General features: G+C 37.5%; 1 protein-coding gene across 1 annotated transcript in view; it reads right to left on the bottom strand.

The window, feature by feature from the left end:
* The window catches only part of LOC126965045 (translation initiation factor IF-2-like), a 31,598-nt gene extending 30,635 nt beyond the window's left edge, over positions 1-963 (bottom strand). Inside the window, exon 1 of the mRNA XM_050808481.1 lies at positions 868-963. Coding sequence (XP_050664438.1) covers positions 868-948 — 81 coding nt within the window. The 5' untranslated portion in view covers positions 949-963. The remainder of the gene's footprint in view (positions 1-867) is intronic.
* Positions 964-14,265: the final 13,302 nt, after the last annotated feature.

Genomic DNA, 14,265 nt, shown 5'->3' with positions numbered 1-14,265 from the left:
TTTGTTAAGCCCACTTGTTACAAGGTCCCTAGGTCTTCAAATATTGTTATAAGTAACGTTTATAACACTTCCCGATATCTCATAGAGCTAAAATGTTGTCCACATACATAATTTTGTTTGCAATTCAATAACATGATATTATACATAATCTGCTGCTGCAGCCAGGATTATCTCTTCAATAGGAAACTCCTCAACGGTTATAATAGCACAGTCACGGAATTTTGTATGTAAATTATTTTTTTTTATATCTAATCACGTTTTTACTACGAACTGCTGCTGGTGGTTGCCATCTTACGAGGGATCTCCTTGCGAAGATGCGGAACATTGTATGTAACTTCAATTTTATTTTAAAAATAATAATATTTAGTGTTAATTCCGCCAATCTTTACAAAAATCACTTTGACGTGTATTTAGCCTCAACACGAGGCATCTTCAGGAGCTATTCTAGACATAAGCTGTAACGAGACTTCTATTAGTTTTCATAATTTCGATTTTTCTTTGTCAATTGAACCTTACGTTAAGACGGTAAGATATAATTTATATTAATAATGTTTATAATGTTAATGCGGACACTTTTAAGTAGCCATAACTTTTGTATGAAATCTTGTATCTAGGCTTATTTAATATCGATGATCAAACCGAATAAAACATGTTTTGTTTAATTTATCTTAACTTTTTATGACAACCCAAACAAAATATGTAACAATTTTGCCCGCTCTTAAGAAGCATAGTCTCTGTACCGTTTATTTACTCATTATACTCACTACAATTGCAAACTTGTTAGTAATTGCTAATTTTCTCCCCTCGGTGAACAAAGTATAAAACTATATATAAAGTAGGTAGGTTCAGTTGCATATGTTATCTTACCTGGGTAGACTCGGGCGGCGCGGGCGCGGCGGACGCAGCCACCGCGGCGCGAGTCAGCGGGCGGGAGGAGGAGGCGGGCATGTACTCGGTGGTGTGCGCGTCGTGCGGCGCTACACCTACATTATGTTACCTGGGTAGACTCGGGCGGCGCGGGCGCGGCGGACGCAGCCACCGCGGCGCGAGTCAGCGGGCGGGAGGAGGAGGCGGGCATGTACTCGGTGGTGTGCGCGTCGTGCGGCGCTACACCTACATTATGTTACCTGGGTAGACTCGGGCGGCGCGGGCGCGGCGGACGCAGCCACCGCGGCGCGAGTCAGCGGGCGGGAGGAGGAGGCGGGCATGTACTCGGTGGTGTGCGCGTCGTGCGGCGCTACACCTACATTATGTTACCTGGGTAGACTCGGGCGGCGCGGGCGCGGCGGACGCAGCCACCGCGGCGCGAGTCAGCGGGCGGGAGGAGGAGGCGGGCATGTACTCGGTGGTGTGCGCGTCGTGCGGCGCTACACCTACATTATGTTACCTGGGTAGACTCGGGCGGCGCGGGCGCGGCGGACGCAGCCACCGCGGCGCGAGTCAGCGGGCGGGAGGAGGAGGCGGGCATGTACTCGGTGGTGTGCGCGTCGTGCGGCGCTACACCTACATTATGTTACCTGGGTAGACTCGGGCGGCGCGGGCGCGGCGGACGCAGCCACCGCGGCGCGAGTCAGCGGGCGGGAGGAGGAGGCGGGCATGTACTCGGTGGTGTGCGCGTCGTGCGGCGCTACACCTACATTATGTTACCTGGGTAGACTCGGGCGGCGCGGGCGCGGCGGACGCAGCCACCGCGGCGCGAGTCAGCGGGCGGGAGGAGGAGGCGGGCATGTACTCGGTGGTGTGCGCGTCGTGCGGCGCTACACCTACATTATGTTACCTGGGTAGACTCGGGCGGCGCGGGCGCGGCGGACGCAGCCACCGCGGCGCGAGTCAGCGGGCGGGAGGAGGAGGCGGGCATGTACTCGGTGGTGTGCGCGTCGTGCGGCGCTACACCTACATTATGTTACCTGGGTAGACTCGGGCGGCGCGGGCGCGGCGGACGCAGCCACCGCGGCGCGAGTCAGCGGGCGGGAGGAGGAGGCGGGCATGTACTCGGTGGTGTGCGCGTCGTGCGGCGCTACACCTACATTATGTTACCTGGGTAGACTCGGGCGGCGCGGGCGCGGCGGACGCAGCCACCGCGGCGCGAGTCAGCGGGCGGGAGGAGGAGGCGGGCATGTACTCGGTGGTGTGCGCGTCGTGCGGCGCTACACCTACATTATGTTACCTGGGTAGACTCGGGCGGCGCGGGCGCGGCGGACGCAGCCACCGCGGCGCGAGTCAGCGGGCGGGAGGAGGAGGCGGGCATGTACTCGGTGGTGTGCGCGTCGTGCGGCGCTACACCTACATTATGTTACCTGGGTAGACTCGGGCGGCGCGGGCGCGGCGGACGCAGCCACCGCGGCGCGAGTCAGCGGGCGGGAGGAGGAGGCGGGCATGTACTCGGTGGTGTGCGCGTCGTGCGGCGCTACACCTACATTATGTTACCTGGGTAGACTCGGGCGGCGCGGGCGCGGCGGACGCAGCCACCGCGGCGCGAGTCAGCGGGCGGGAGGAGGAGGCGGGCATGTACTCGGTGGTGTGCGCGTCGTGCGGCGCCGTGGGGCCCACCTGCGCCATGGGCCGGATCGACGCCAGCGGCGTGTCGCCCCCGCGCCCCCTCGCCGACACGCTCTGCGGGGCTACATTCCGATTTATTCACTTTACATATTGACATATCACTACAGCCTCCATGCGTCCTTTTAGAGCTTAAATGGAACTTTATTGCTGTTACTTTTGACATTTATCTGACCGCCTGTAGCCTTCTAACTAAAAGAGCCACAGTTTTTGCAAATTCGTTCATTAATTCGAATATAAAATGAATATGATTGAATTAAATTTTAATACTATTTCATTGATGTACAATAAACAACTAAACTCGCCTATTAAGATATATCCGAGCAGCGTTGTATATACGTATACATTAACTTATATAGATAACATTGAAACATTCATTCAAATTATCAGATTATTTGGTGGCTGGCTCAGTGGTCGTAATATTTAGTCTATTTTGTTTACGCTCATTAGAAGTAGCAATACTACGTCACGCGCGAGACGGGCGCGAACACGAGAAAAGAACACTTTGTTTTCGCAATTGAAATTTTTAGCAAAATGTTTGAATACGTCGAATCAGTTACTCAATTGTTTTAATTTAATGGGGCAATTATCTGAAATACGACACTCTATCCTTTTTAAGTTTTGATATGCTGTTATTTGGACAGTTTTTCACTAAACACTTTGTCGTTGTAAAATAGAACTGACTTCTTTAGGCGAGGAGCACTTTTTTGGGATGGGTATAAAATATTAAACTCGCGTCAGGACACGTTGCCTGATCGCAAATTCGAAAGAAAGTCGTTGAAATTATGAATGAAAGATTTATATTTCTAACTAAATATAATCATACGGTCATTGGACCGGTGGTTGAATCATTGTGATTGAGCCGAAACACCGCGACGTCGAAGGATCGAATCCCAGACGTGAAATATTTTTACAGTTTATTATGGATGATAGCTGATTTTTCTAAGAGATAATCTTTTAATCTAAGATCTTTTAATCATTTTTTGTGTACGATTGCGCAATTAATGAATATTGTATTAAACCACATAAATGCTAGTACTTTTATACTAATAAAAAAGCGAAATTATTCCCTATAAATTCCAAAAAGCACAGTGTTAATGTTGAAGTTTTCACTTCTGCCGTCACTCCCGTAGTGCAACCCGTATTTTTTAGTGTGATTGTGAGTTTAGTCTTATATTGTACGTCAATGGACTAGTTGCACAAGATCACATATATTAATACTTACCAGCCATTGGTTTGATGTTCGCCGTCGGTGGTTCTGTAGTTGACTTTTCTATCATTATTTGCTGCTTTGATCCAGAGGCCTGACTAGCCAACTGTTTTTGCAGCAAAGTGACTTTTTGCATCAAGGCTTCGATTTCACTTTTTTTCTCAGCTTGAGCTTCCCCGTGTTCTTTTTCAAGACGTGCCAAGCGTCCTTCATATTGCGACTTAATCAACGCTAGCCGATCATCTTGATCATCTCGGTTGCTTTGCCCAACAGATTCAATCTTACTGCGTGCCTCTTCCAAGTCTCGACTAAGGGAACTCTTAATTTCAGTCAGTTGAACGATTTTTGATTTAGCATGCTTTAAAACTGCTTTAGCTTTCTCTTCTTTATCCGAGTTCGCGGTTCTAAGAACTTCTAACTCTTGTTTTAGTTGTTCATTATTAGTTTTTTCTAAATCTAGTTTCGTCTGAACTTCTTTTAGCTGTTCTTCTATTTGCTTATCGCTATTTGTCGCACAAGCTCCAGCAGTAGCAGAGTCACTCTCATGCTTTTTCTTCTCTTCTTCTATTGTTTTGACCAGTTCCTCATATTGTCCTTTGTATTTTTTTGCTATTTTACGTATTTGCATTTCTTTATTTCGTATGTCAGTAAGAAATGATTCTTTATTAGACAAATCTTCGGCCATTTTAGTTTTCGCGTCGTTAATAGATGTATTTTCAGTCTTTATTCTTGTCAGTTCTTCGGAAAGCCTTGCCATATCTTCTTTAATAATTCGGAGTTCTTCTCGAAGTTTGTTATTTTCATCTTTAAAACTGTTCTGTTGATGCAACATTGATTTATATTTCTCTTCCAATTTTCTTTTCTCAACTTCGATTGAACTGAGCGCTTCCTTAACTTTTTTATTGCTTTCCTTTTCATTAGTTAACATTTTAGCTAAAGTTTCTCGTTCATTCTGTAGGCGTTTCCAGTCTTCTGGGCTAGTTTTATTTGCACGTTCTACTAATGAATTAACTCTAGATCTCCAACGAGCACAATCACTTTTAAGAGATTTATTTTCTGTATCTAAAGCTTCATTCTTAGAGGTTAATTCATTAATTTTTTCATGCAATGGCGCTATTTCGTCTTGCAATGATTTAACTTGACTGGCAAATTCCTCTAAACGGGCAGACAGACTCGCCCTTTCGTCCCTCAAGAATCTATTGCTATCAGTTATAGCATTGAATGTATCTAGCTTTCTTAATATATCGGACTGTCTATCAGCAGTAGCCATTGTCATTTCAAACCGTTCCCTTTCTGATACTAAAGCCAATCTACATTCATCCAATTGCTTTTCATTTATTTCTAGTTGAGATTTCAGCCTATTTGTTTCAGCTTGTAATACACCAAACTTAGCCAAAAGAATATCTTTTTCCTTCCTTAAATAGTTGACAATTTGCAATAACTGTTCACAAGACTTCCCATCATCTTCACTAGCAGAAATATTTATGGTGAAGTCATTAGCAGACTCATTCATACTTTCTGAAAATGATCTAGACATACTACCTGATAGCTGTTTTCCCAATGCTTGTATTTGATCATGTAACAAAGTATTTTGATCACTAAGATCTTTTAAGCGCTGTACTATTTCTTCATTTTCTATAACTAAAACCTTTTCCTTTTCAATCAAAGCTGCTTTTTGCGTTTCAAGTTTTTGAATTACTCCATTCTTTAGGGCTACCATTTCACTCAGTTCATTCTGTACTCTAGATAAATCTTCTTTCACTTGTGACAATGTCTGTAAATCAGTAGAATGAAGCATTAACTCATGGCTATATTTCTCCTCCGATTTTCTAACTGCTTCTGAGAGATTATTAATTTCAGTACGAGCAAGATAAAGATCACGATGGCATGCTTCACATTTTGCTCTTGCATTCGTCAGTTCTTCTTTTGTAGCTGCAAGCTCATTTCTTAAAGAAACATTGACATTTGGATATTCCCCTTGAGCCTGTAGTGATATTTCAGCTTCAAGCTCAGCACATTTATCTTTCAACACATGCAATTGCTTAGCTTCGACTTCAAGCTTTGTGGTTGTTTCCAATTTATAGCTTTCATATTCTCTTTTTATGTTTTCAAGTTGTTTTTCGGTTTCTTCTGCAATATCACATTTCTGTTTAATTTGTTCTTTGGCTTTATTAAGCTGATCAAGTAATGAACTTCTTTCACCATTCATATCAGACAGTTTATTTTCAAGTTCCCTAATTTTTTTAATTGTGTCAAGGGTATCATCATTTGCCGGCGATAAAGCAGACTTGAGCTTCTTTACAAGGTCATCATTTAATTTATTTTTTTCATCTAAGCTATTTCTTAGTTGTTGAACCTCTATTCTTAATTTGTCAGCAGCATCTTTTTCATCTTGAAATCTGGTTTTAGCAGTTTCTGTTTGACGTTCAAGATGAGCAGATAGCTCTCTGAATTTATCTTGTTCTTCCTGTAATCTCTTTTTCAAGGCTGCACATTCCTTAGTGGTTGCATCCAGTCTTGATTCGATTTGCATGCGACTTTCTGCATCTTTTCTTTCTAAACTAACTTTTATTAGTTCTAGATTTTTTTGCAACATGCATTGCCCTTGCCTCTCTCTGTTCAACGCTTCCTTTTCAGTTTGAAGTCTCAGCTCAATATCTTTAAGTAATTTATTACTTGTCTTCAAATTTTCAATTTGTACCTCAGCAGCTGCTAGTTTTCCTTGAGTTGTTAATGTTGTGTCTCTCAATTGTTGCAAGGAAATTTCTTGCTTGGCGATAGTAGTATTATAGGCCTTATTTTTTTCTTCCAATATCGATATTTGTTTTTTGTATGTTGCAATATTCGTCTGTAAATTTTTTAAACGTTCATTGTTGTATTTTAATGTAGAAGCGCTCTTACTATTAGCTTCAGTTAGCTTTGCTATCTCCTTTCTCATACTTTCAGCCTGTTCAAATAGCATCCCCTCTGTTGTAATTTTCTCCTCTTTATATGATTTAAATTCTTCCTTCAACATTTCTAAATGTTTTTCTGTCTCTTTCAATTTAGTTTCTATTTCTACTTCATTATTTTCAATATTCTGTGATGTTGTTTTTTGAGTTATTTCCAAATAGGTTGGTATATCGCTTTTTAATCCAGGTTGTTCTGAGGCAGAGTCTTCAAGTCGTTTTCCTTTCATTTGATCATGATACAACTTTTTGAACATATCTCTTTGTCTGATAAGAGCATTAACCATTTTGGTTTGTTGATCTTGTGCTTCTGTCAATTGAACAACTTTTTGTTTCAAATTCTCAATTTTATCTTCAAATGAACCACATTGAAATTGCTCCTTTTGCTGTTCTAATTCTTCCTGCTTAGCAGATAGCTCTCTTATCATGGTTAGAAGTTTTTGATTATTACTTTGTAGCTCTTGGATATCTCTAAATGTTATTAGTGTTTTTGATATATTGCGAGAACTATCCAAATCAGTCGAGCCTGAAGTAGTACTCTGTGAAGTTTCATGATCACCATTAATGACAGTATCTCTGCTGTGTTCAATTTCCTTCAACAAGAAGCACACCTGTCTACCTAAGTCTGCTAATTCACCTTTAAGCTTGGTGTTTTCTCGATTATAGTGACTTGCAATCTTAGTTGTTTCACTATAATCATCTTTAAGTCTATTATATTCAATAGTTAAAGATTCAATTTGTTGAGACAAGGCATCCTTGCTTTCCATAGCTTCTAAATATTCAGCTTTTTCTTTCTTTAAAAGTGGTGCTTTTTCCTCAAGTTCTTGGGTTATGGAATCCATTGCAATATTGAGTTGTCTATTTTTTTCTTTTTCTTGAGCAAGTTCATCAGACATTTTTACTAGTTCTGAATAAATTTGTGTCAAGGACATTCCGGATTTAATAAGCCTACTTGTGGTAGCTGCAGAAGGTGCTAGATTGCTCAGAGCAGTTTCTAAATTTTGTGTGTTAGAAGCTTTTAGTAAATCATTGTTATGTTTTAATTCCGTCTCCAGGGAATTTATTTTTTCATTTTTCTTTCTTATTAATTCTTTCTGATCAAATTCTACTTGTTTATATATGGTTTCTAATTCACTATATTTTTCACTAGCTTCATTAAGTTGTTTTTGTAATTCTGCTATAGTTTCATTTAGCTCTTTTGTTTTCGCTTCAGAATCCTCATGCATTGTTTTAAACAAATCTGCTAATTTCGCTTTTGCGTCTAATTCCATTTTGTAGTTATCTGCCATCCTATTTTCAAAATCCTCCCGTTCTTTTAACCTGTGTGTTAATTTTTCAACTTGGTTGGTAAGATCTTTGTTTACTTTGTTGAGCTCGTTAATTTGATCTGTAGCAATATTTAATTGTTGATCTTTTGTGGCAAGCTGTGTTTCTAAATCTACAATCTTGCAAGTGTTGTTAAGTCGAACTGTTTCTAATTCAGATGTAAGCCTATTAACTTGCTCAGTTAAACTGTGAATTTGCGAATTTAATGAAGTCCTTTCCTGTTCTATTTGTTTCTCGCGATTCTGAAGTACATTTTCTTTACTTTTAATTTCATCTGCTAATGCCCACGCTTCACATTTAGAATCGATTGCAACACGCAATTGTTGAGAAAGTGACAATTCGCTCGCAGTTAGCCTTTCAATTTCCAAATTATGCCTGTCCACAACTCGTGCTAGATCATTTTTTTCATCCACTGCAGTATCTCTTGCACTTTTCATAGACATATACTCATTTTCCAAAACTATAACTTTGCTCTGTGAAATTTGAAGTTCTCCGGTAATTATATTAAGCTTATTTTCCAACTCACGAAGTGTCTCTTCAGAAAACAATAACTTTTTGGCAGCATCTTGATATTTAAGGTTGCTCTCTAAAGTGGTATCTTCTAAATTCTTGATTTTCTCATCTGTAATTGTTATTAACAAATAAAATATTTGTTTAAAACATAAATAATAAAGCTGTTTAATAACAATAATAATTTTGTATCACATAAAAAAACAGTTGATTAGGTATTTTCATATTTTATTAAAAGTTTTAACAAATAAAAATCAATACTATTATATACAATTTGTTATTTTAAAGTAATATCATTCACTTTAGATATTAATTATACAAATTAAATTTGTAGCAAAAATTTATGGACCATGCTGTCTCTCGGATTTCATCCCAGAGTTCTTACCAAGTGAGCCAATTGTATGATTGGATATTCATGTCTATTGTAGTGTACTATAACATTTCTAATGTAAAAAGAGACTGAAGACAGAGTTTGGGGAACCCTACATTGCATGTTGCATGCAAGCAAATGGTTCAGATTGATACTCTGTTGCATAATCTTGTTGGTTGCACCCGCAATACAATTAATTGCAAATGTGGTATTTATTTTGTTATGCCTTGAATTAACAATGTAGGTAGGTAATACCTAATACTTACACTGCATATAATTGATTTATATTTTTTAGCTCTACTTTTATACAGAAATAGTGAAACATCATTTAGGGCCTAAATGATGTTTCTCTATTATTGCATATCTGATTATTGCATAAACTTGATCGAGACAGGCAAGTGATCAAAATTTAGAAATTAAGAATACTGAAAATAGAAATGGGTAATGTTTTTAAGTATTGGCTTGCTTTAGATTGATTTAAGTTTAGAATTTAAAAAACAAGAAATTTTGATTATCTCTCCCAGTTTGGTGTGCCTTAGATCCATAAGTATCCTCTAATTTGTTATTTTAGCAGTAAATTTGATTTCATCCATCCACCTCTTCATAGGTATTCCTCCGGTCTCTTACCATTTTTTTCTTGTTGCTTGTCTGGACTATCTCCACTTCCTAGTACTATAAGAGAATATTATGAGCCTAGTATTGCTTTGATCCCAGATCTACTGATTTTTTCCCTAAATTTAGATCTATCATGAACCTCTTCATAACTTGTCAATGTTTCACAGCCATAATTTAGGCAAGTACATGGAGGTATGGTATGTTTTCTGGTTGATACTCATAGTTGGATTTTTGCTTTTTATAATTTATTTTAATTCCCAATATTTATTTCAACCATGTGCATCAATTTTTCAATTTCATTTTCCATTTGGTTGTTGGGGAAATATTATTTGGCTGAGGTGGGCTAATATAAGTAATATTAGCCCACCTCATATATATAACTCTGTTCTCTATTTACTGTCCATCTTCTGATATTTCTAGTTCCTATCTGTTTGTTATTAATTTTAGTTTTCTTTGAAACCAGCTCTAGGCCTTACTCCTTGCTCACCAGATATTAGCTCTCAGCATCATTCAAGTATTTAGGATTTTCTTCAAAAAGGATAATGTCATTTGCAAATCTTAAGTGGGTAAGGTATGATCCTATCTTTTAATCCATGCCCAATTGTGGGCCTACTGATTCTAGTATGACAAAGCTTATTTGCTTCCTTCATATTTTTGTAAACTCAGCCTTGACTGCTTGGTTTTTTTTATATGGAAAAGGTATACTTTATTTTGTCAAATGCTTTTATATAACCAATGATGGCTATGTACAAAGGTTTTTGGAATTTGTAATAATCTTGACAGTTAATAACTTCAACAGTGTGGATGATATTGATTGTACTGAAGTTCCGTCTGAAGCCAGGTTGTGCAGTTAATTATTTTTCATCAAGAGTCCCCGTTATACCCTCCAACATCTCTTTTGTAAAGACCTGGACACATTTGACTGTATAGTCACGACTGTGACTTGTTAATTCAAAAGTTACAAAAATACTTCAGAATTCATTGTATGACAAAACTGGTAAATCTACATAGTAGATACTTCGCGTTATTTAAGAAAACTCAAATACTTTTTAACAATAAAAGACATTACGGTTAATATCCAATTGTTTAAGATGAAAATTTGCCGAAAACTTACCGATCTGTGACTTGGTACTTTCAAATGAAGTTTTCGCTGCAAGGTATTCTTCACACTTCTGATTTATGTATTTGTTGATTTTTCCAGCAACATCGTTTGATACTTTCGAAATTTCCCTTTGAGAAAGAATAAGACTTATGTGGTTCCCATCGCCGGCTTCCATTTTATAGGAGTCTCTATCAAAGTTCACACTTAGAGACTAATTTAATTTTCATAAAATGTTCAAAAACACAAGTATTGTACATAATAAATTCCTATCATAAATATAAGAAATACACAGTTAAAGAGAGAAAATATAGTTTTAATTTTTAATAAAATTTACACTATAGCATAGCGTATTCAGTATAGACCATTTTTTTTTTTTATTTTTTTTAATATTAATTCGTTCTTTCGAACAGGCTATAGCCAGGGGCCTTACTGCCTTGTCGTTAGTATTTTCATTTCTTTGGTATTTATTATTTGTTTTACAAAAAGTCCAATCCAGTTTTCTCATTTCATCTTACATTATTTCCATTTTCCTTTTCCAATTATGTATATTCGATAGCGAATATTTATAGTAGTTTCTTTCATCAAATCCAATCCAGTCTTAAAGTCATCAGTTATTTTACCATTTCCGTTAATGTATAATTCTCTAAAGAATATTTTCCATGTTTTCCTTTTAGTAAGTCCAAATCCAGTAATATAGTCTCTAATAATTTTCCCCTTTTCTTAAAGTCAAATCCAGTGTAATTTGCATAACTTTTTAGAATAATACCTACCTATTTACATTATCTGTTCAGTTCGCGAATTGCGCTATGCTATTACTAGTTGTATATGTACAAGTTATAACGTATTTACATAATTATAAACAAATTTACAACGTATGTATCTACAAATTACAATGTATTTACAGTACTACATACAAATTTATACAAGGACATATAAGTTGATGTGTCCTTTAATAGATCTATTACTGAGAGCGGGATTATATTGGGTGCACCATATATTTCCAGTAGCTCATCCATCAGCACAAGGCGCTGTATGCCAAAGGACGAACAATCAAAAAAGATGTGATCCAGAGACTGATCTTGTTGCTTATTACAATGGTCACAAAAAGGAGAGGAGACAATTTTTTTGCGATGAAGATGAAAATTCAATCGATAGTGACCAATACGCATTCGTGTTATTGTAGTATAGAACTTTCTGTGAGCGTTATTTTTAAACTTACAAAACCAGGGTGTGCTATTAACGGGATTATCTAACAAAGTATACGAATGAGCCTTATTTTCAACTTCTGTACAATTGTACCAATATCTTCCCCAAAGAAGAGTCATACGCTGTTTTAGATTACTTATTATATCTGTATATGGTATGTTAATGTCTAGATCTTTGCAATCAGGATATAGGGATAGATCGGATATATTAATGATAGTTCTAGCTAGAAAATCAGCGCTTTCGTTTCCTGCTACTCCTATATGGGACGGGACCCAAACGAAATCCACTTTAATATCGATTAAACATAGTTCGAACCACAATTCCTTTATAGCAAAAATGATGTAATTGATGTTAGCACTCATTTTGTTATTTGACAAACTTTTTAACACACTCATACTATCACTAACTATTACCCACTTCTTATTAAGTTGATTTTGTTTCTTAATATGCTTTAAAGCAAAAAGAATAGCAACGGCTTCAGCAGTAAAAATACTGGCATATCTATTAATTTTAAAGCCAATACCCTTCCTAATTTCAGGAAGGTAGATTGCAAAAGAAACATTATTATTGTTTTTTGCGCCATCCGTATAAACAAATTTACAATTAGACCATTCTGACAATAATACATGAACCTCCTCTTTTGAAGTTAAATTTGGATCTATTACAACATTAATTGCAGAATATTTACATCGAAAAGAACCTGCATGGCAGGGAAGTATATCATTATTCCGATGAATATTTAAATCTTGTAGAAATTTAAAAAATGAAGAAAAATCTTGCAAGATAAACAACTGTCTCGGAAATGAAGACGATTGATAAGCAATAAGATTCTTAAGAAGATTGTTCGTCGGCAAGCTATAGAGCTTTAAAATAAATCTTTCTTTAAGATAACTAAATCTAATACACAAAGGAGGAAGGTTGGCCTCGATTTGCATAGCAGCTATTGGGCTAGTTTTAAGTGCACCCAATATTGTACGCATACATTTATTTTGTATTTTATCCAGACTATTAACAATTTTGCTGTCTGCGGCGAAACAATGAAAGCCATATTCAAAATGACTACGAATAAGCGATTTATACAAAATTAACAATATTTTAGGGTCCGCTCCCCACGACGTTGCACACAAAGATTTTAATACATTATAAGCTTTATTCGCTTTAATTATAACACTATCTGTATATTTTTTCCAAGAAAGTTTTGGAGTAAATGTTACACCTAGAAATTTTATGTCACATGAAATAGGCAGTGGAATGCCATTGTATAAAATGGGAGGTAATATGATGCGTTTACGACCAATCACAAAGACTTTTGATTTGGTTGGATTTACATTTAAATTAAGATAAGAAAAGTATTGATATAAATTTACAAGTGCTTTATTAATAGTAGCGGCTAAATTAATCAGATCAACTCCCGATACATAGACGACTAAGTCATCTGCATACTGTAGGTTTACTATATTTGGCCCCAAAATAAGGTTCAATCGTCTTATGTACATAATAAAAATTAAAGGAGACAATATTCCCCCCTGACAAACACCTAGAGAAGAAAGTCGTGGTCCATACAAATGTTTATTAAATTTTACATATACTTTTCTGTCAGTCAAAAAGGATTGCATCCAATTTATTATTTTACCTGGTATCCCTAACATTGATAACTCGTCACAAAGCACGGCAATATTTACACTATTGAAGGCACCTGAGATGTCAAAAAATACAGACAAAAGATATTGATTACTTGCTAAACATTGATGCGCATCAAGCTGTAACTGCGCTATACTCTCCCTAGAAGACCGACCTTTGCGAAAACCAAACTGATTATTAGGCAAAAGACAATTTTGTTCTATAAAGAACTCGAGACGTTGTTTTAGAAGCTGCTCAAATATCTTCCCAACACAAGACGTGAGAGCTATAGGTCTATAAGAGTCAGGTAACATTTTATTTTTGTCTGGCTTTAAAACTGGGATTAAACAGTCTGTTTTCCATTCTGCAGGAATAGTATTCTCCTTCCATAGGCGATTAAGATTATTTAAAAAGATGTTGAGACTGTGGCAATTAAGTTTTTTGAGTAAAATATATGGAATGGTATCAAGACCGAAAGATGTATCTCTTCTAGTAAATAAAGCGGATTTTAGTTCTTGTAAAGAAAAAGGCTCTATCAAATATTTATTACTATCATTAACAACATTTACATAGTTAGTTAACTCATTTGATACAAAGTCAGAAGTATACTTTTGTAGAAAATCTGGAATCCAACTATCATTCAACACACTGTCAGGAATGTAAGTTTTGTTAAATTTGCGCATGTATTTCCAAATTGAAGACAAAGGAGTACAACGATTAAATGAATTGCACAAGCCTATCCAGCTATTTCTTCTTTCACTTTTTAAGATAAGTTTTTTTAAAGCCCGCAATCTCTTAAACT

This window comes from Leptidea sinapis, chromosome 6 (genome assembly GCF_905404315.1).
Source record: "Leptidea sinapis chromosome 6, ilLepSina1.1, whole genome shotgun sequence".
NCBI classification, from domain to species: Eukaryota; Metazoa; Arthropoda; class Insecta; order Lepidoptera; family Pieridae; genus Leptidea; species Leptidea sinapis.
This window is presented reverse-complemented; position numbering and strand designations above follow the sequence as displayed.